Source organism: Drosophila erecta, unplaced genomic scaffold, assembly GCF_003286155.1.
Source record: "Drosophila erecta strain 14021-0224.00,06,07 unplaced genomic scaffold, DereRS2 tig00000055-arrow-pilon, whole genome shotgun sequence".
NCBI classification, from domain to species: domain Eukaryota; kingdom Metazoa; phylum Arthropoda; class Insecta; order Diptera; family Drosophilidae; genus Drosophila; species Drosophila erecta.
This window is the reverse complement of record NW_020825200.1, coordinates 9,726,394-9,749,282: the sequence shown is the minus strand read 5'-3', so window position 1 is coordinate 9,749,282 and position 22,889 is coordinate 9,726,394. Positions and strand designations below refer to the sequence as shown.

Here is a 22,889-nt window from a genome sequence, read left to right as displayed (position 1 = left end):
CTCCTGCTGGCGAGCACCCACGGCTTTTAGAATGTTAATTGACAGCAAGAGATATGCTTTTAAGATTGATTTAGAATTATTTTTGCGAATAGACCATCAATATTTTATAAACCCGGACCTAATTTAGTTTTCAAATTGTGAGTTGCAGATCTCAAGATATAAATACAAGCAAGTAAAGTTATAAGGAAATTTAATTAATAATAGTTTTAGTCCCAAAGAACGTTTATTTTGTATCATTATGCAAGTATATATTGCTTTGAGCTTTTACCTGACGTACTTAAGACAAAATAAGTGCATTCAACAAGTTTCCCTTGCCCGAAAACAGAACTTTCATTCTTCAAATCGTCGACACCAATCGTGTCTTTCAATGTCATTACAGAAAATTATACACCCAAGTACATCTAAAGTACCCACTGCACAGTGAAATACCGAAAAGCAAACGACTTTCACCCAACAGCTGGCGGCTGCTACCAGATACCATTTGCTACCGCTGCTGTGAGAAATCTCTGACATTTCTCCCGATTTCAGTTCACTTTATTTTGCACCATTTTATGACACATTCTTCATGTCGCTTTTCTGTCAATTGTGGTGCACAAACAACGGGTACAATGGGCGCCATGGCTTAAACAGAAAGCAAAAGCGAGCAGTACTTCGGCAGCAGAATGGCAGTAGTCTTCTGACCGTAATTATATGCACGGTAAAGAGTAAAATAACTTGATACTTATTTAAGTCCCAGCCAGAAGAAAGTCAGAAGAGAAGTGAAGTGATTTGTCAGGCGTGACAAAAGCGGTATAGGAAAACCAGGTAATAGTACAATATTGGAGTGTTCTTTGGGAACTCGGATCTCCTTAACAATGGAAGGGGAAAGTGCTCAGTGCTCCCATGCTACGGTGAACGGTGAGTATTCCTCATTTTGTGCGACTAATTTCATGCAACAGAAGCAGTTTATGGCCTATTAGATATGCAAATTGAACACGATTCGCAATCAGCCTTATCACATAAATTATTTAACAACTTGCCGTTGCCGCTGTTGTGGTGCCTTATGCCCAACTAAGCTTAGCTTAGCTTTGGATGCTTTTGTTTGCTTTGTCATTGCCATATATGATTATGGTTGTACAACAACCTATCTTATCGCCCGAACCTTTCCTGATACTTGCCGCGAGTATTTTCAGTACTTGATGGCATGAGTACGTCATTGAACTTGACTTTGAAGGCGTTCCACTTTATAATACCATGTTTAGCTTTAGATCTTCACCAGAGCCAGCAATCCCGCCTCCTTCTGCCACTCGGTGTCAGTTGGAAACGCATTCGGAGTCACATCTGTTGGTCAGAGGAAACCAGTTTTCTAGCGTCTGCTGCCGCCCCGATGGTCACTCAAAGTCGGTACGGTACGGTCCGGTCGGTTGGAAATTAAAGTTAATTTTTGCTTTGCTTTTTACTTTGCTGATCATCGGGCAATGTGGGGGCGTCATCAGACAGAAAGAACTGGGGGCAAAAGTTGGCTGCCGTCCCATGGCTGCTCGCATCAATATGCTAATTAAAACTGGAAACTGGAAATCATCCACGTAGTGAAACAAACAAAATGTGATTTTTTCAGCCTTTTCGTTTTGTCATGAAATTTCCCCCATTGAGTCACAGTAATATCGTTCTTTATTATCGGTTTACAACTTGCATGAGCCCATTTCGAGAAGTTCGTCGCTTGAGTCTCTTGTTTTTTTCACTTACTGATCCCAGAACTGCGAAGAAAAATCCCAGTTAATACGGCTGAATGACTTGTTAAAACACAAATTATGAATTGCCGTTAGCATTTTGGCTGAAATTACACAACTTAACGGTTAATTTCGTATTTTTTTGCGTAATTTGCGTTTCGTTTGTCTGGACAAAACGAAATAACGAGCGCAAAGGGCAACTCTGCGGCATTTGTTGCACTTAATGAAAGAGAAAAACCGACTGAAAAAACAGACAGGGCCAAATAAAAGACAAAACGGTCGAGCAATCCGTCAGACTGACAGGCTTTTGACAGCTGAAATGCTTTTGAGGGAATTTCGCTTCGCTCTTTGTTCATTCTTTGTTTCGGTAAAAAAAAATTAATTTTCATTATTTATTTATTTTGCTTTTCGGTTTTGTCGTTTCACAGTTGCATGCGGAAATAATTCAGATAATCGATGACAGCTTCATTTTTACGTTGCTTGACTGCCGAGTAAGTGGGTTTTTAAAGAAATGTAGTTTAGTTTGCTGGATATTTAACTTCAAAGAAACCGTTCTGGATTTCACAGAGATTGCATATTTGCATGTGCATTAAGGTTTTTATACTCAAAGTGCTGACACATCCTTTAAAGTTTGTGATAAAGATCTAAGATTATCTACATTTGTCCGATAATTATTCTTTATAATTTCTATGTGTTGGTGATCTTATTTGATCAGAAAGAAGGCTTAATTTCCAGCTCCGATTACGTTATATCTTCTTTTCTTCTTCGCTAATTTCCATATTGATTGTCCGTCACACGGTTTGCGACTTTATATATTTTTTTTTCTGATTTCGCCGTTAAGTCATGAATCGTTGACCCGGACAACTTGTTTGGCTAGGCTGCGCCATCAGTTGGCCAGATCTCCAATTGGGAAAGGTTAGGTTAGGTTGACCAGAGCCGCGAATTGGGCTCTGATGGATGTCAGTCAATGAACGAGAGCTAAAGATCAGATTTCCAAGAGTTCTATCATAATCCCGTTGCGTGGGCGATGACAAATTTTTTCGTGCCACACGTGCCTGTGCAAAAAGATCAAACGAATTGTGGCTGGAATTGTCGGCATATTGCGTCATTTGGATTATTCCGCATGAGTCGCCACACGCTGGCCATAAAACTGCAGTTTATGGGATTGGGAATGGAGGCAGCCATATCAAGGAACTGGTAGTTAAAATGGCCAAAAACTAGCCTGACACTACCACTGCACGTCTTTGCTTTTAAGATCCGAATCGCCGTTGGCGGATGGACCCAAAAGTGCACGGAACATGGTAGAATCTCCTTTTTTATGGAAACTCTAGTTCTTCGACCTTTTGGGACCAATACAATACGAGCTCGCAACAACGCAATGCACATACCAAATAGATTGTGATTCAGCCGTTTGATTAGCACTGACACTTTTCCCATAAATAACCAGGTAAAACATGTGCCCCCAAAGGCAACCATAGAACTGTAGATTCGAATGCGCCCCTGACACGCAAAAGTACTTAACAATGACCAAAGTGTACTTAAAAGGCTTAAAATGGTCAATACTGCAAGTACGTGGTACGTACAAGCGACAAACTTGAAATGGCAGAAAACAGACAGCAGCTGGACTGGCTGGCTAACAAGCTCTGATGCCTTTTGGCCAAAAGACAAAAGGATGCCTCTTTGAACTGACTGTGCAGAATGGCAAAGCAACAGCAGCAGGAAATAAGCTCCAGCTCCTTTTAAAGCTAACCAAGGCCTTAAACAAACAGCCATTGGCACACGGCTCTCCTCCGCCAGAATCGGAGCCAGAAGAATCCAAAGAAGGGGTCTTGGCCAGAGCATCCTAAGTGCTGCAGCTTGTTAGGGCCCAAACTGCCCGGTTTTGGCCATCTCTGTCTCGCTGTGTGAGAAATCATTTCAAGGTGTCTTTTGATTGCCGTGCTCAGGCACTTCCTTGCGGGGTATATCAATTGGAAAGTAAGAATAGGTTCTAAAATCAAATAATAAACTACCTCAAAACATGGTATATTTCATATACTTGAATTATTTTCTAGTCCCGAAAATTCCAGTTATTTTTTTTTTTTCTGTTTAAATACACCTCGATGTGTACAGGGCATCAAGTCAGCCTAACCCCCCTTTTAAATCATTTCTTTCCTGTTGTTATTACCTTTGCGGCCGCTGCGTCGTTTGTTCCTTTTGTGGCTGTCTTTAAAAATAGTTTATCGCCCGATCGCGCATTTATTTCGTTTGTCTCTGTCGAAGTGTTGGCCCCCCATCCACCCCCCTTGGGCCCCTTCAGCCCCCAAAAGTTAATGCTGTCAAGATAGCAAAAAGGAAATCAATGCAGCAGCTTGTTTGGCCGGGGCTCTAAGGGCTCTTACCACCTCTTGCCGCCGTTTTTCCCCCTGCCACCAGATGTCCGTCTCTGTGTGAGTTACATGATAAATGCAACAGCTGTGCCACCAAACACAGCAGTAATGCTACAAAGTGTCCAAGAAACAGGAAATGAAATCTGGGCCCTCCACCATTCGAGATCTTTTGTGCTGCGCTTTTTGGCCTCAACAAGGAAAAACAAACTGAAGGCGGAAAAATATTCTAAATTGCTGATCAACACGCCGCCATTTGCTTGCCCCATCGACTAACTTTCAAACTGAATATAATGAGGTGGCTTGTGCAATGGCCATAAGCGCAAATGCAAATCTGGCCGGAGGATGACTTGTATTTTTGCTAAGTAGTTTCGGCCAGCAATCAGTGGTGAAAATTGCGCAATTGAGGAAGATTTTCTTAGTACTCATAGGCCTCTCGAGCTATAAAATTGAATATTTAAAATGAAAATCAAGATTATAATCAATCAAAGAATTTAGAGACAAACAACGAAGTAAAGCAATCTAACTGTTAAATGAAGAATTTATTAGCTCAAAAATTAATATAATATTCCCTAGAGCAGCAGTCTCAAGAAAAATAGTAGTATTTCTACTACTCCAAAGGTATTGTAACTTTCGCTTCGGTCGATTTATCACCTACGACGACACTCAATCACACCGCATCACGTCTAAAGCAACAGTAGAGGGCAGACTTGATAAAAGACTTGAATCCGGCCACAGACCTAATGACTTTCAAAATGTTCACTTTGTGCAGCCGGTGATTTTCAGTTGTGGCCATTTCTTTCAACAATTAAATCATAAAGCGCAAAAATTAATTATGACAAATGGCGAAACGAAAACTTTTCATTTCAAAAGCAAAGAAGAAAAAACACATGGACCGAAATGAGAGCAATAATCAATAATCGATACAAAAGTGAGTTGTTAAGGAAAAGTGAACAGCGAAATGGAAAAGTGAAAGCCACCCAAGCGCAGAATGAAGTCGAAAAAGTTCAAGGAAATTATGTCTGACTGTCTCTGAGTGTCGGGCACAGCCGCAAGTTATATTGCAAGGAAAATTGTTATCGAAGTTCCGCATTTTGGTATTGAGTAACACAAAATATAGTACTGCACCCTGACAGATAACTGAACCCGCTGGGCCAATGGACTTATTATAACCTGACTTGCCAAGCCGTCGATAATGTGCAAAGATAGAGAGTATTATTGAGTATTCCCTCGCTGTACGAAGTCAATTAATTTTCATGGTCAGGGCCCAGAAAACAGCCCGAAAATGAAACCTGAAATTGCTTATTTCCTCGCCCAGTTATCGCACCTCAATAGTACACAAAGCCATTTCTGTCTTTAATTCTAGGTCAGCGACGACCTTCACGTGTGTGCCGACAAAAATTTGCATATCGCCCCATATAAACGCGGTTATATAACTCCAGCCAATTAGCCCGCATTATTAAATTTCAACTTGAACTTTTCTAACGACCAAAATGTAAACAGAGGAAATTGAGCTATCAAAAAACGCTCAAAACGACGCTACAAAAATGAACTAGAAACCAACACATTTGTTGCAACATTTTTATCTTAATTTTAAGTTAAAGATCTTGTTTTTTTTGGCGATGTCAATTTAAGAAATGGTTTTTATTAAAATGTATTCAGTTTCAAAAAGGTTCTCTCTTTGTTTTATAATGCCACATAGTAAAAGCATAGACTTAGACAAATAATTTATTAAAATTTTAATCGCGGAGGCGGACTAACAATACATTTTTATATATTTATTTTATGGCCCGCGTGTTGTATGAAATTCGTCACTTGATTCGAATTAGTTGGCTGGCAATTAAGCCCTGAAGCTTGGCAATTGTTTACCTACATTCGTTGCAAAAATTCTAGCTAATTAATAGATTGTGGTTGCAGCTAATTAAAACATTAAAATTCAAATGGTAAAACAAGTTAAGTAAACAAACAATTGATGAAGCAAATTATGTGGGTTAACGGAAAAGCTCCGATCGTCTGTCAAAGTTTTCAATTTAGAAATCGTGTAAAAGTTAATTGCGATTGGCGATCAGAGTTAATTGAAAAAAATTGTTTCTGTCGGACGTCAGTTTTCTTGCAACGATGACAGAAAGTGTAAGTGGGAACGGCTTGAAAAAATAATGAAAACTGTTGGAAAATAAATATGTATATCTCTATGCTACGGATAGCATTTGCATTGGACCAGCATGTAAAATCGCGATTATCTCTTACACATTGCACAACTATTTTCATTGCCATACTTTAGGCATTTTGCAAGCCAATCAACTCAAGAGCGTGAAAAGTATTGGAAAAAACGTTCAAGATGAAAAAATAAGCAATAATAAGAAATATAATTGCTTGACTTCATCGGATAAGCAAAGACGCACAAATTAAAACCATGAAACACAAGACAGAAAATGCTTTAAAACGCCAGAAATGAAATACCAACATCAACTAAAACTGAGACCACAAAAAATGTTACAAATTTTCTAGCTGTATTGTAGAGCTTGGCGCTGCTTAGATTGCGCAGTCAAAGACCTTCATGCTCGTAATTGGCAGCCCCACATTAAGCCCATAACCAAAAATCCCCTAAAAACCGAAGAAAAAAGGCACAAGGCGAGAGACCAAAGGTGACGTCCCTCTGAACACGAGAATATCGTGAACATAATTTATGCAGGCAACTTAAGCTAAATAAACAAAAAGCTAGGCTTTGGGACAGGAGCCCACTCAGATCTGAACCGAACTGAACCCCCAACTAATGGAAGTTAATATGGCTTCCCTGCACCCATATGATGGCTCCAATGAGTTAACCCCTGATCAGGGAAAATATGCTCCACAAAATATGGCAAAATCTCAGACAAGACAATGGCCAGAGTTTGATGTCCGCGACCAATGGGTGATTTTTAACAGGGGGTATTCAGTTTTATGGTGCGGCTTCGGTTAAATGGTGCTCATGTTAAAATGCTCAACAAAACACTTTGTCTAATAATCGACAAGATATTTGGAATTCGTTAAGAAGCTAAATAGCTTAAACGCATATCCTAGCTATTTTACAAAGATTTTAATCAGCTGAACATTTTTATTTGCGGGGTATCAAATAGTCTTCTAAAAATAGACCCCTTCTCGTGGATCTCATTTTTTCACCTCGCCTTAGTGTCTCTGTAATTGTTTGCAATTATTACAATTCGCAAGCAGTTTTTGGCTTTGGCTTCGGTTACGGCTCAGCGGGTGGGGTTGGTTGGCCTGACCAGCCCCCTGGATCCTCCCGCAAAATCTGGACGGTGCCTGGATTTTCTCCACATTAAAAGTTTGTTGCCTGTCGGCTTGGTGGTTCCATGGAATGACGTCAATAAAAACATTTCGGCTTTTTGTTCGCTGTCATTTGGTTACTGGTTTTAGTTGAGGTTTGTTGCAGCCTTTTTCATTCCACTATTTTATGACACTCTGCCGCGTAAATAATTGTCACTTGCCATTACTTGGCTTGTCATCAATCCGGAGCGTTGACGACTGTAAGGCAACAGTTTTTGTGAGACTTTTGGTAAGCGGCTTTTGATTTGTTGGTTCAATGACACAAGCTAGGAGACGCGTCTCAGTTGGGGTGCCGATTTGACGGCTCATTTAAATGGTACCAGCAGGATGGGAGGTGGATTGAAGTGACAGTTGACGAACGCAGACAGTTTGATATTTAGACGATTGGCAATGGAAACTTTCACTTAGAGCAGAGTCGCCGAGTTTGGATAAAGAGATTAATTACATGCATTCGCGGCAGAGTAATCTTGATCAAGTTTGTGTCCTAAGTCTTTCGTATTGGAATGGCTGCTTTGGCTGTTTGTTGATGTTTTTGTGATTTTGAGAAAATTTTCAGCTGTGGGGCTGTTGACATCTTTACGTCTACTTAGTATTAATGTTAAAATTTTAACTGCTTTGGTTATAAAAAAAATTAATATGTTTAAATGTACTTTTTTTTATCAAGTTTTCATTAAAATTGTATAAATGGTATACATACAAGAAATCGGAAGGTAATTTAAATCCGATTAATGAGCAGCTTAAAATATCATCAGAAATCACTCCGAGCTACAATAAATTCTTATAACAATATCCTCAGCCCCTCCTGGAACTGTCCGCACTCTATGCTCTATGAAATAACTTTATGACTCAGTAGTACATTTGCATTTTATAAATCTAAAAGCAAAGCCGACACCCACCAAACTCCGAAACTCTGTCCATTATGCATATCGAATGAAGCCATTAAACGTTTAATTGCCAGCCATTGGCCAATGCTGAAGTTATGTTAGATATGCATGCATCCATTTCAGACTCGGGGAATCTAAACAAATTAGTGGCATTTCCTCATTTGCATTTCATTTATGCAGATGCTGTTGCCGAACTAAAGACTTTTCGCAATGTCCACGGGACCGCGAACAAAGAGCCTAATTGAAGGTAATTTAAATTGATTAAACACGTCTATAGGCTGGGCCCCACCGTTAACTGTTCACCGTTCAGTGGATCGTGGTCGCTGTCTGTTTTTGCGGAGGTGTTTGTTTGCTGCAGTTTTTTGGCTGCTCAATGATTTGGCATTGTCTTGGAAAAAATGAAAAATGAAGCGAAACAATCGATGTCGTGTGGGTCGTTTGCCAGTTGTGATGGGTGGGTCACCACCACGATGTGTGGGGTTCTGCAGTATTTTAAATATAGTAGCATGTTTAGAGGTGTTTATGGTTCAATTATGGCTGGCGATGATGAAAAATTATAGGACTGAAAATGACAAACTAAGAAAACAGTCACTTTAAGTGTGTGCTCCAAGCCGAAATCAGCAAGCCTGCTGAGCTCATCATAGCCAGTAAAAGACCTTGACACAGGCTTTAATTCCATATTTTCTATGAATCACATTTGAACATCCTGTTCCAAACCAAAAAGTTAATGCCAAGAGATAAATATTTTGATGCGAAATGCAAACGAATTGCAAACGACCTGCCAAAGTTCATTGGAAACATTAGCTACAAAATGATTTATAAAGAATTTTGTTTATGCCTCAGCCATACAAGGTACAGCTAATAATTATGAAAACAAAATGCTTTGCCTTTATAAATTAAGCGTGTTATTTGATTTTTAAATATAACAATAGAAATATATTTCGTTTGAAAAAGTCAAAAATATCATTAATGATATTTCAATAGAGAATACAAAGAAAATTCCACAAAAGATGAAATTTGGACCGCATTCACCATTAAACCTTTTTCGGTCAAAAAGGGTGTGTAAACCAAAGTGTCAGTTGCAATTTTGGCATACCAAATGCGACAATAAACGTGAGGAGCTACACTAATTTGCAATCCATTCAATTGGGAACTGACTGGATTATTCGTTTTATTTTTCTAAAAGCCATGGATAGCTTCAGCTTGATTAAAAAGTCTCTCGCTGTGGTGTTGAAATGGTCTTAATGTCAACTTCAGCTGCCATGAGCAAGTTCTAACTTTGACATTCAGCTCGACCGATAAAACGACCAACAGGCGCGTGCCCATAGAAATACGTAAAAAATACCATGTAGAGGTAAAGAAATCGAGTATTATCGCAGTTTTTTGACGAAGTAATGCAATATGCCATAAGCTGCGAGTTCCACACCCAGTTTTCCGTTTCAATATCTTTCTGAGGTGACAATTGGGGCCAACACCTTTTGAGCCCAATGGTAATTTGCACTAATGGACGCCACAAGTTTCTAATGCGACATTTGTAGTCCCCGAAATCACTGGATATAGTCATAAATATAACTAAGTTTCGGTGCACATAAAATGAAACCGTTAGTATTGAATTTCTTATAGAAATAAATGTGTAAATAAGAAAAAACCAGACAACTATCCCGATATGGGTTGAGTGGTATATTCAGATCTGGTCTGGACATTCTGATGACTAATGGGCATTCTGGGAACTCATGCCCAGCACTAGAATCATTGAACCCCAATTGTTCAAAAATATATTAATGATTCATGATATATAGATAGGGTGATTTGGTTCCCCAATGATCGCTGATGAGTTGGGTGGAGGTGGTAGTAAGATAAATTGGCAAACTTCGGAGTAAACAAAATATCATGGCAGACCAAATAATTAACTGAGAAAAATAACTTTATAAATCAGACAAAGGAAAGCATAAGAATGTTCTCTTCTATTGTTGGATGCCTTTAAATGGAGCAGGGCGAAATGACTTCGGAAATCATTATTATAATTATGGGATTGGTTTCCTAGCATAAAAGAGAATGTATTCTTTCATTTGCAATGTTTCTCAGTTTTGAATAAGAAATAAATTAACAGCACTTCAAAACAATATGCCCTAGCTAGTCAATGACCTCAGCTAAAATATGACTAGTCTTATATATACTGTGTACATATGTTTGTTTGTTTAATTTATCCTGGAACTCAATCAAGTTATCTCTTAATTATTATTTGTATATGTCATGTTCATGGTGAATATCTAAATTTTCCTCAATTTTCTGACTGATATATTGCATCATCGACTATAGTTATTTTCTCATTAGCTGTTTGATTTTCTAGCAGCAATTCATCATAGGTACTAACTCCACTCACCGAATTTCTGAAAATAAGCATGTGAGTTTTAGTGCCTAGCAAGTCTAGCAAAATATACATGACAATTTATGGCTCTGGGCTCAATTGAAATAAATCAAAATGAGACGAATTGCACGTACCTGTCCGTTTGATATCTCTTTGCAGCCTAAAGTCCACTGAAGGCGTTTTAGCTTATATTTTATTTGGCTTTATTTCATTATATTCTGGTCCGATGCAAACAGCAACAACAAATGCACTGCCGATTGGCATCAATGTCGCTTGGCCGCTTTTTTCCTTTTTTCTCCGTGCTCCGTTGATTGTATTCACCAATACTCACGTACGCGCAGGCACACACACACACACAAAGGCACACAGACAAGGGGCTCAATGAATCAATGGCAAATCGACTTAATACAAAAACGCGTGGTATACGCGATTTTATTTTATTTTTAATAATTTTTGTTAGCTCTCGTTGAGTACGAAAAACGCGTAGTCAGCCAGGCATTGGACAAAAATTATTGAAAATGTTCGCTTTGTGGCAAAAAGTCTCAATGATCAGTGGGCGATTGTCTGAGTGCAACAGCTGTTTGCATTCAGGGGAATAAATGGCAACCGGAGGCTTCTAATCTCGATGCACCTGACGGAGCATCTGAAATGAAAACTCGAGTAGCCACAACCTTTCCCTTTCTCGGACTTTTCCTTTTCTGTCTCTGATCTTTCACTTTCTTTGCAATTGTTTTCGGGACTCGGGCTGCTCAGTCTTTGAGACGAACTTTGTGATCTCGGGGTCTTGAATTTGCCCGTTTTGCATTTCACACTCAACGCTTGGCTTCACTCGAAGTCACAACATTCAAGCACTCTTTAATGTTTACTCGTGTTTTGTTTCTAGATTATTTGTATACTTTTGTTTTCGGCACAGAGAAGTGTGTGTGTTCATACAGTGTCTGCTGGCACACACAGCTATATACACATTAATATTTGCTTTATAACGAACTCGTTTTGAGGCTTCAAAGCTTCCCAGAAACCGAACCGTCTGTCTCGCACGCCAACGCTGTACTAAAAGAGTTTCGCGCTCGCACCGCGCATTAAATAGCCGACAATCCGACAATCTGGCTATAGTTTTTTAACTTGGCCATGTCCGGAGGAGACTGGGCCTCTCGATGATGTCAGCCCCGTTGGGAGCGGCTCTCTGCTGCAAAGAGATTTCCTAGGCCCAATACAAAGTTACGAAAAGAGAACCGGGTCGAAGCCGCTCTTTGGCTTAGCTCCACTTTTTTCGCAGGGGGATAAGTGTATTTATTATGGCTCACAATAACCATACCTACACACTCTGCCTAACTCATTGTGGTAAATGGTGATTTATGTTTCTATCTCAAAAAGGAGCTGAGCAATATAAGTTAATAACAATTGAATGCTTTCAATAAGTTAAACGACAGCAAATGATATCATATCTTATCGCAACTACACCTTTTTTGTCAAGTCAAAAGATAACCTTGAGAACCCAAGTGCTTGTAATGCAAATTTTGTATTAAATTATTGTTTCGTGATTTAAGATTCTTTGCAAGCATCGACAACCCTACTCACCACTCTCTTACCAACTCTTTTCAGCCGGCTTTTGCTTGTCAGACTACCGGCGTTTTCTACGTAACGTAAAGGCAGCCTACGTTACGTATCCGTATCGAGTGTGCCATTGAACCAGACTTTATGGGTCTTGCACCGAAATTGGGCTTTATTATACATATTTTTACGATGCTTGTGACTCCGGCTAATTAAACATTTATTGTTTTCAGCCTTAAGGTGTCATTGGGTCCGACTGGGTGGGCAAATTAAGCCATTAATTGGAACAGCACACTTTCGATATGCGAACATATCTCAATGCTGAACGTGGGATGAGCCCAATGCAGTCTAGACTGATTACTACCCTACCTACAGCACTCATGCAACACGCACCAGCCGGTTAATCACGATCGACTTGTGAATCGGTGACCGGGGGGTACTATACCATATGTACATTGTATATACAAGTATGTATCTACGCGTACATATGCATGTCAAGTTCAGACGCAAGTAAGGTCTCGCCACGCACTGGGGCATGAAGATCGAATGCTCGGCTGGGAGATCGGTTCTCCTTCGTTTGGAAAACCCTTCAGTGGGTGGCCATCTATATGCTAGGCATAAAACCCAGTTGGATTGGCTACTGCTGGCAGCGGTTTGAGGTTTTAGCCATGGCTTTCGCTACACGCGCCACTTGACCCTTTCGGGGTTGCATAGTTCAAAAACGTGGGGCTCTGGCTGCTGCATTCGCAATGCAATTGAAATTGGATTTGGACTTATTCAGATCCGCGAATTGGTTAGTCGGTTGGTCGGTTTGCTGTTAGCCTGGCCAACTGCTGTCATGCCGTTCCCTTCTTCCACCGGTTTCTGGAACAAATTTTTGAACAAATCGCATTTGAAAGTTATGGCACGAGTTGTGAGCTGTCGTCGCTGGGTCTACAAATTGCATTTATAAGTGTTATTATACCCGTTACTCGTAGAGTAAAAGGGTATACTAGATTCGTTCAGAAGTATGTAACAGGCAGAAGGAAGCGTTTCCGACCATATAAAGTTTATATATTCTTGATCAGGATCAATAACCGTGTCGAACTCGTTTTTTGATGTGATGACGTTGTAGAAATTCAAAGAAATTAAAAGATGTGCTAAGGCTAAAGTTCTATACTCCATAACTCAACTAATCTTAATCGGATTTTGAAGTGGCATACCTCTAAATGTTTCTGGCGAAAATCTCTAAACACCTGCATTCAAATTTAGAAATTTATTTTTTTTTTAATTTTTTGTAATTTTTCTGATGTATGATGAGTAGAAATTCAAAGAAATTAAAAAATGTGCTAAGGCTGAAGTTCCATACTCCATAACTCAACTTTCCTTCATCGGATTTTGAAGTGGCATACCTCTAAATGTTTCTTGCGAAATTCTCTAAACATCTGCGTTCAAATTTAGAAATTTATTTTTTTTTTAATTTTTTGTAATTTTTCTGATGTATGATGAGTAGAAATTCAAAGAAATTAAAAAATGTGCTAAGGCTGAAGTTCCATACTCCATAACTCAACTTTCCTTCATCGGATTTTGAAGTGGCATACCTCTAAATGTTTCTTGCGAAATTCTCTAAACATCTGCGTCCAAATTTAGAAATTTATTTTTTTTTAAATTTTTTGTCATTTTTCTGATGCATGATGTGTAGAAATTCAAAGAAATTAAAAAATGTGCTAAGGCTGAAGTTCCATACTCCATAACTCAACTTTCCTTCATCGGATTTTGAAGTGGCATACCTCTAAATGTTTCTGGCGAAAATCTCTAAACATCTGCATTCAAATTTAGAAATTTATTTTTTTTTTAATTTTTTGTAATTTTTCTGATGTAAGATGTGTAGAAATTCAAAGAAATTAAAAAATGTGTCAAGGCTGAAGTTCCATACTCCATAACTCAACTTTCCTTCATCGGATTTTGAAGTGGCATACCTCTAAATGTTTCTGGCAAAAATCTTTAAACATCTGCATTCAAATTTTGAAATTTATTTTTTTTTTAATTTTTTGTAATTTTTCTGATGTATGATGTGTAGAAATTCAAAGAAATTAAAAAATGTGTCAAGGCTGAAGTTCCATACTCCATAACTCAACTTTCCTTAATCGGATTTTGAAGAGGCATACCTCTAAATGTTTCTGGCGAAATTCTCTAAACATCTGCATTCAAATTTAGAAATTTATTTTTTTTTTAATTTTTTGTAATTTTTCTGATGTATGATGTGTAGAAATTCAAAGAAATTAAAAAATGTGTCAAGGCTGAAGTTCCATACTCCATAACTCAACTTTCCTTCATCGGATTTTGAAGTGGCATACCTCTAAATGTTTCTGGCGAAAATCTCTAAACATCTGCATTCAAATTTAGAAATTTATTTTTTTTTTAATTTTTTGTAATTTTTCTGATGTATGATGTGTAGAAATTCAAAGAAATTAAAAAATGTGTCAAGGCTGAAGTTCCATACTCCATAACTCAACTTTCCTTCATCGGATTTTGAAGTGGCATACCTCTAAATGTTTCTGGCGAAAATCCCTAAGCATCTGCATTCAAATTTAGAAATTTATTTTTTTTTTAATTTTTTGTCATTTTTCTGATGTATAATGTGTAGAAATTCAAAGAAATTAAAAAATGTGTCAAGGCTGAAGTTCCATACTCCATAACTCAACTTTCCTTCATCGGATTTTGAAGTGGCATACCTCTAAATGTTTCTGGCGAAAATCCCTAAACATCTGCATTCAAATTTAAAAATTTATTTTTTTTTTAATTTTTTGTAATTTTTCTGATGTATGATGTGTAGAAATTCAAAGAAATTAAAAAATGTGTCAAGGCTGAAGTTCCATACTCCATAACTCAACTAATCGTAATCGGATTTTGAAGTGGCATACCTCTAAATGTTTCTGGCGAAAATCTCTAAACATCTGCATTCAAATTTAGAAATTTATTTTTTTTTTAATTTTTTGTAATTTTTCTGATGAAAAGATGTGTAGATGTGAAGATGTGTAGAAATTCAAAGAAATTAAAAAATGTGTCAAGGCTTAAGTTCCATACTCCATAACTCAACTTTCCTTCATCGGATTTTGAAGTGGCATACCTCTAAATGTTTCTGGAAAAAATCTTTAAACATCTGCATTCAAATTTAGAAATTTATTTTTTTTTTAATTTTTTGTAATTTTTCTGATGTATGATGTGTAGAAATTCAAAGAAATTAAAAAATGTGTCAAGGCTGAAGTTCCATACTCCATAACTCAACTTTCCTTCATCGGATTTTGAAGTGGCATACCTCTAAATGTTTTTTAATGTTTTTTAATTATCATTCAAATTTAGAAATTTATTTTTGTTTTAATTTTTTGTAATTTTTCTGATGTATGATGTGTAGAAATTCAAAGAAATTAAAAAATGTGTCAAGGCTGAAGTTCCATACTCCATAACTCAACTAATCGTAATCGGATTTTGAAGTGGCATACCTCTAAATGTTTCTGGCGAAAATCCCTAAACATCTGCATTCAAATTTAGAAATTTATTTTTTTTTTAATTTTTTGTAATTTTTTCTGATGTATGCTGTGTAGAAATTCAAAGAAATTAAAAAATGTGCTAAGGCTGAAGTTCCATACTCCATAACTCAACTTTCCTTCATCGGATTTTGAAGTGGCATACCTCTAAATGTTTCTGGCGAAATTCTCTAAACATCTGCATTCAAATTTAGAAATTTATTTTTTTTTTAATTTTTTGTAATTTTTCTGATGCATGATGTGTAGAAATTCAAAGAAATTAAAAAATGTGTCAAGGCTGAAGTTCCATACTCCATAACTCAACTTTCCTTCATCGGATTTTGAAGTGGCATACCTCTAAATGTTTCTGGCGAAATTCTCTAAACATCTGCATTCAAATTTAGAAATTTATTTTTTTTTTAATTTTTTGTCATTTTTCTGATGTATGATGTGTAGAAATTCAAAGAAATTAAAAAATGTGTCAAGGCTGAAGTTCCATACTCCATAACTCAACTTTCCTTCATCGGATTTTGAAGTGGCATACCTCTAAATGTTTCTGGCGAAAATCCCTAAACATCTGCATTCAAATTTAGAAATTTATTTTTTTTTTAATTTTTTGTAATTTTTTCTGATGTATGATGTGTAGAAATTCAAAGAAATTAAAAAATGTGTCAAGGCTGAAGTTCCATACTCCATAACTCAACTTTCCTTCATCGGATTTTGAAGTGGCATACCTCTAAATGTTTCTGGCGAAAATCCCTAAACATCTGCATTCAAATTTAGAAATTTATTTTTTTTTTTAATTTTTTGTAATTTTTTCTGATGTATGCTGTGTAGAAATTCAAAGAAATTAAAAAATGTGCTAAGGCTGAAGTTCCATACTCCATAACTCAACTTTCCTTCTCGGATTTTGAAGTGGCATACCTCTAAATGTTTCTGGCGAAATTCTCTAAACATCTGCATTCAAATTTAGAAATTTATTTTTTTTTTAATTTTTTGTAATTTTTCTGATGCATGATGTGTAGAAATTCAAAGAAATTAAAAAATGTGTCAAGGCTGAAGTTCCATACTCCATAACTCAACTTTCCTTCATCGGATTTTGAAGTGGCATACCTCTAAATGTTTCTGGCGAAATTCTCTGAAAATCTGCATTCAAATTTAGAAATTTATTTTTGTTAAATTTTTTTGTAATATTTTTGATGTGATGATTAAGAATTGGGTATCTGATAGTCGCGGAACTCGACCATAGCATTCTATCTTGTTTTTGCCTGTGTCTGTAACGTTTTCAGAGTTCCATTTTCGGCCCTCAATCATTTCTTTACATTAGCAAATTGTAGCTGCTAAAAAAGGGAAGAAGTGTTACCTGCTGAAATGCAAGATATCCATTTTGGCCAAGGCATATTATTAAAACTTGACGAAGTCGGAAAAAATGGGATTGGTTGAGTAGTTAGGTTTTATTTCCTACTAATAAACTGTTTATTTGCTAATACAAGTTCAAATGGCAATGACTTGAGGGCAAAAAAGTCAAAGCTTCACACATTAATGCATCATCTAATGGGCAGCAAATGGGCGTGACCGATAATATCAGTCCATCATTGGGTCCACCACGTGCCACACGCATACATATTTTTCAAAATATACACAAAAATCAACATAATAAAACAAAATGCAAAAAGAAATCTCCAAAAAGGTAAGCTAGTAATTTTTGTGTGTTCACCTGGGTGCTTCCTCAAACAAATTGTTGTACGTGTTTTGACAATCTTCCTGATTTCGAGTAGACAGTGCATGCCTGACTAATTGCTAAACACAAAACCAAAAAAGACCCAAACAAGAGACCCAGACTGTGGGAAATTAAATGTTTAAATACGCTCTAATCTCAGGCCAATATAGCAGCATTTACTTCTCACTACTATTTGATTAGTAATGCGTTTTAATTTGGTAATTACAGCGTGCGACAAAGATTTATTTACAGATTAGTTCTTTTGTGCATTCTCAAAACATCAAGGAAATGTTGTACTTGGTAGTATTTATTTAAGAGCAAGCTATGATTATTTACCAAATATTAATGCAAAATGATTTAACAAATCTGCTTAGATTATAAAGTTTGTTTTTGCAGAAAGCCTAATAATTGTATGATTTCTGGTGCTATATATGAAACCAAAGTACCCAAAAAAAGGGTATGGAAACACAGAAAATGTTTAATTAGCCGCAAAGCATGAAGATGATGTTTTTGCTGAATATTTGCTTTTTTCAGTTGGGTTTGGAGACACGCCCTGCTAATGGGCAGAGGTTCACCTGTTGCCGATTGCCAGAGGCTTCCGGTGCCGCCACTCAACCAGGTGAGCCAGCTGATTTGGTAAAATGAGATTTAGGAAGCGCTTGGCTAATTATTAATTTCAATTTTTTATCAATTAATACATTAGCTTGTCATTCTTATATTTTTCTGCGAATTGTGCATCTTATTCACTGTATTGACTATTAAAACAAACTATAGTTTTACTTTATATTAGCTATTGAACATGTTTAACATTTAGCATAACTTAGTCGTACAAGTGTTTCTTGTCGGGTGCGGATTTATGTTTGATTTACGTCCCAATTTGCATTTGGCGAAGATACGTGCCCTTTTTGTCAAAAAAGATAATCATAAAAAAGGAATCGGGTATTTATGAGACATTTATGGTGGGAATATGTTTTGAATATTTAATTGGCGCTCGTCTTTGGCCACGCGCTAGACTTGGCCGCATTTTGGGAGTGTGGGCTGATAGACAAATAGGTACTATGAATCTGCTTACAATGCAGGATCATTGTTCCAGTGCTATAAAAAAGATATGATAGATTCAGGGCTGATTTTTAGTACGGAAGCATTGAGTTTTAAGCAAACCTTGTAATCCATAGTAACACTCTAAATAGCCAACTCTTTCGCACCACAAATTGAGTCATATTGTGCCATGCTTTTGCCAAAGCCTATTTGCCAAAAGTTTCGGTTTCGGCTTCGGTTAGTTCACTTGGTTCGACTCACGATTAGCCCCCGTAAACTTTGACTCCGGCTAATCAGTGTTCATCTCCGTACCTGATGTGTGTGGCATGCCCCAAAAGCCTTCCTTCAAGCTAGGTTGGCTTTGCAGCCAAGTTGTTGGCAAAACTAGAGTCTGCAGCTCACATGCTCTATAAGTAAATACTTAGTCGCATACATAACACTTTGCTGACCCAATTCAAGAGTCGAGAGTGTGCTTGGGCTCTGAACCTTTTAAAGAGCTATTACATGTTGCAGCCAAAAGATTAAACGGGGTCCCAAAAGCGGCGAATGCCAGAGTTAAGCCGGCAAAAAAATATTGCGTTGTCTCGGGCTGACTGACAAGACAGAAGTCGGCTGAAAAAACGCTTTGGAAATTGAAAAAGAGCCAGCGAAAAGATTATATGAATTTGAGGCGAAAGGAAAAGGTAAACAAATTTTGAGTATAATATTAGAGCGCTTATACCAAACAAGTCCTTGCACAATTTCATTTAATTTTAGCTTATTTAAGTTACAATACCTGAGCACCAAATAAGCTCAGAACAAAAAAAATTCCAGCCGGAATGGTTCAGGCCATCATCAACATTCGCACTTCCTTCCTGTCCTTTTTGCGTAGTTCAAGTTCATTTGACTTCTCGACGATCACTTAATTAACTTAAATCGTGGATATTTGACATTTCCTACGGCTTCAGCCAAAGATCAAGCGATAAAAATCTTCAGACGATATGGAAAACGGCTTAGAGATGCGGCCAGCAAGAAACGTCAAATAGTTTAGGCCATATAAAGCTAAACTAATTGGCTTCCTGGCGAACCGAAATGGCAAAGACCACATCTGCCGCTAAATAAACAATTTAATTATAAATAAATAATTAAATAAATGCCCGACACGGACAGCCAATTTACATGGCATGTAAATGTTTTTTGTTCTGTTTAGTTCTTTCCAAATTCTATAAATAAAATTCGTATAAATCAGTCAGTCAAACGATTTTGGACAAGTTCAAGTTTTTACGGAGAAGCGCAAATATTTATGGAAAGCGTACAGTGCGTTTCACGGCTATAAGACTCTGCCCTTTCAGTTGACATTTAATTGTAAGTGAGAAAAGGTTCTCATTGAATCTTATCAAGCTTCTGAGTTGTACTTATTACCAGCTTTAAAGTTTCGTTGGGAACTGTAGATTTGGCAAAGGCTGTCAGTGGATCGATCTGCCTTATATGGCAACTGGACCATGTGGCAAAAGTGAATATCAATTCGAATTTCAGCCTGTTCATGTATTTCTATATCATTTGTTCTCGCTCGCTGGATCGTCTCAGTCTGAGACCCACGCGTGTTAATTACAAATTGTTTGTTGTGCCTGCTGCTGATGTGGTTTTTGCCATTGTGGGCATTATTTTGTAGTAGACTTTTGTATTTCTAATTTTTTAATTTTATTCTCCTCCTTATAGTTTGAGGCGCGCAACTTGTGTCACATTTAGACGCAGCGTATTTGTCATGTCAGCAATTAATCAATGGAATTTTATAATTTTATGCCAGTTACATGAAAATCACTGGGGGCTGGCTGAAAAGTAGTCAATGTGAATAAAACTCGAATTATGGTCGACATGGTATTGAAGCATGTGTTTTGAGCCTCGAATTTGTTCTCGAAATCAAACGGTGAGTTTATTTTGCAGTTTTATTATTTCCTTGCCATGTTTTCGCTAGTATTCATTTTCATTTGTGGACTAGCTGGTGTCTTTCGCAACGTTTCTTCATCTTTAGTACTCACCATGCCATAAAGTCTGTGCCAGTAAGGCAGTTACTCGGTGAGCTGGGCTGTTATTCATTAGGTCTCCGTAAATGGTCTGCGAAAAATACTTCAGTTGTTAGATGGTTAAATGCGAATTTCTTGTTTTTCCGACCAGTCGAGAAAGCTGGGTGAGGTGAGCTTTGTTGTGCCATGATCTAATCAATAAACCATAAAGTACATGCTGAAATCGATTTCTATGCTGGGAACTAATCTGATATTGATTGATATCATTTAAACTAATTAATGTAAAACCAGAGACTGCACAGTTAGCTGTTCTATTTTATTCTGACCCACATGTTTCATGTTTCAGCCTAGTTTAGCTGGTACGAGTATTGTATAATCCAATTAAGATGTGGAAACATCGAGCTTAAGGCCATATTATATGTTGCCCACCGAACGGCAGTTGTTCATAATTAAACACTCTGTTAATTGCCATAAATGAATGCGGCCCAAGTAGGCGTTTCTTCCTCTTTACCCAAACACCTTTGATTTTGGGGTTGCCCAATGCGGGTTTTGGGGTCCGGATCCAAGAGCTATTACAATTGCGCACTTCATGTGTGCCACGGGTCTTGGAGGCTGATTCACCTACATTAGTTAATTATGCGCTCCATTAAGTGCGAGCCAAAAGGGGGGAGTTGACGGGTCAGGTGTTGGGTAATCCTTCAGTAGACAATTGTCTCTGGAGCGACTATGTATCTGGCACCTTCATTGCTCGCTCTAGCAGCCCACACCCCAGATGGGTACAGTGAACCCCGCCTACAAAGAATTTGTTACTGGGGCAGAAGCATTGAAACAGAGGTAGACAAATAACTTAATCAAAAGTTAAACTGTTTCAGTAAATATAAATAAATCATTTTTGTTTAATGCTAGTTTCTACGATGTTCAGCTGGAGTACCCAGTTGTCGTATACTTTTCATTTTTAAATCTTAAAACTGATAAGCTCTTAAGGTTTTACTGTACCGAACTGTCTATTGTTGTCGCTCGTTGGCGCTGATGGCATCATTTCAGCAGCTTCACCAAATCTGCAAAGCACATGCAATGTCTGCTCTTTTGTAATTTAACATTTTGGCTGGTGGGAAGCTCACTGCCTTATTGACTGACTGACTGACTGACTGACTGACTAACTGAACGACTGACTTACTTACTGGCTGCTCCCTCGAACTCCACGCGATTCCATCCAGCGTTGGCATAAAGTTCGTCGCTTAAGTCTTTCTCCAATTTAATTATTCATTCAATTGTGTTAATTGTATGCGTGCCACACACCGCACAACGATTCAATTTTCTATATGCCCCAGACATAATGGCAGCATTCGATACACGAGTTGCGAGGGCGTTGTTTCATGACAACAAAAACGAGAGAATTAATTTCTGAAAAGATGCTAATGATTGATTGCGCTTGCATCGGTGGATCTCTTTCAGACATTCGGCTAAATGTCAAACTGCATTGCGTGAGTTTTTCCTTGTAATTGCTTTTATTTCGATTGTTGGTGTGCTGATTAATTTAGGTGCAGCATGATGTGCTGCAAGAGATTACACAAGTGTCTGGTATTTCAATTGATTTTGTTTGCCACTAACATTTTTGAGGTTTGGTGGTTTACCATCCACAATTTCTGGGATCAATTTTGGGGCGAACCAGTTAAAGAGATCTCCTATGATTCCTGTCATAGGATTTTCCCATGCCCAAGGTTTTTTCCCAAGCTGAAACAAGCAAACAATCTTTTAGTTTGGCACATTTTCTGCAATTTCTTGCAATTTCTTTATATAACATTAAACACGATTCTTATTCATCACGTCATCCGGGGAATTGGAATACATTAACTGCTTAGGATCGTCGAACGCAGGCCCGCTGACAGTCTTTCAACTTGCAATAGCGATTGCGGTTGCCCTTACAGCCCAGGTACTTCATCTTGATGCACCTATTTCGATTTTGGTTATAGTACCACATCTCTGGATTGGGATCACTATTGCAATGCCTTGCGCGTTCAACTCCTTCGTCCTTGCCGTTCAAGCAGTTCTGGAAGCCTATTTGGAAAATATTTAAACATTAATAAGCTACATTCCCTAAATTACCAAACATTCAACTCACCTGGAAGTCCTGGACAGGACTGGGCAGAGCTGAGCGCCACATAGAGGACCAGACTGGACAGGATCAAAAAGAGTTTCATATTAATTGTATCTCTTCGAATTAACGACTTAAACTGTTTCTTAAAACTGACGCTTATATAGGAACAACCTGAACATTCAAAAACGTTTAAAAAGTGCAATAACACGTGCCAAATTTTCAATAGGCGGAATATAAAGCAAATTCAATTAAACAGATACTCATACTGATCATTAATTTTAGTTCATTGAACGTAATTTCCATGTTTTTCATGTGCCATTTA

General features: G+C 37.7%; 2 protein-coding genes across 16 annotated transcripts in view; both read right to left on the bottom strand.

Annotated features, from left to right (window-relative positions):
* Positions 1-11,731, bottom strand: part of LOC6542747 (serine-rich adhesin for platelets) — a 35,498-nt gene extending 23,767 nt beyond the window's left edge. For 7 of the 15 annotated variants that reach the window (XM_026978455.1, XM_026978457.1, XM_026978462.1 and 4 more), the window contains exon 1: positions 11,548-11,731. The gene's annotated coding sequence lies outside the window, so the exon portion shown is untranslated. Of the gene's footprint in view, positions 1-10,785 lie in introns of all 15 variants that reach the window. The other 8 variants (XM_026978458.1, XM_026978453.1, XM_026978454.1 and 5 more) reach the window with 4 other exon arrangements.
* A 10,552-nt stretch (positions 11,732-22,283) lies between these two features.
* LOC6542643 (kappaPI-actitoxin-Avd3c) lies at positions 22,284-22,673 on the bottom strand. Its single transcript, XM_001969209.3, has 2 exons — positions 22,592-22,673; positions 22,284-22,527 (listed from the first exon to the last, which is right to left on the bottom strand). The coding sequence occupies exons 1-2, from the start codon at positions 22,668-22,670 to the stop codon at positions 22,328-22,330; spliced, it is 279 nt and encodes a 92-aa protein (XP_001969245.1). The 5' UTR covers positions 22,671-22,673; the 3' UTR covers positions 22,284-22,327.
* Positions 22,674-22,889: the final 216 nt, after the last annotated feature.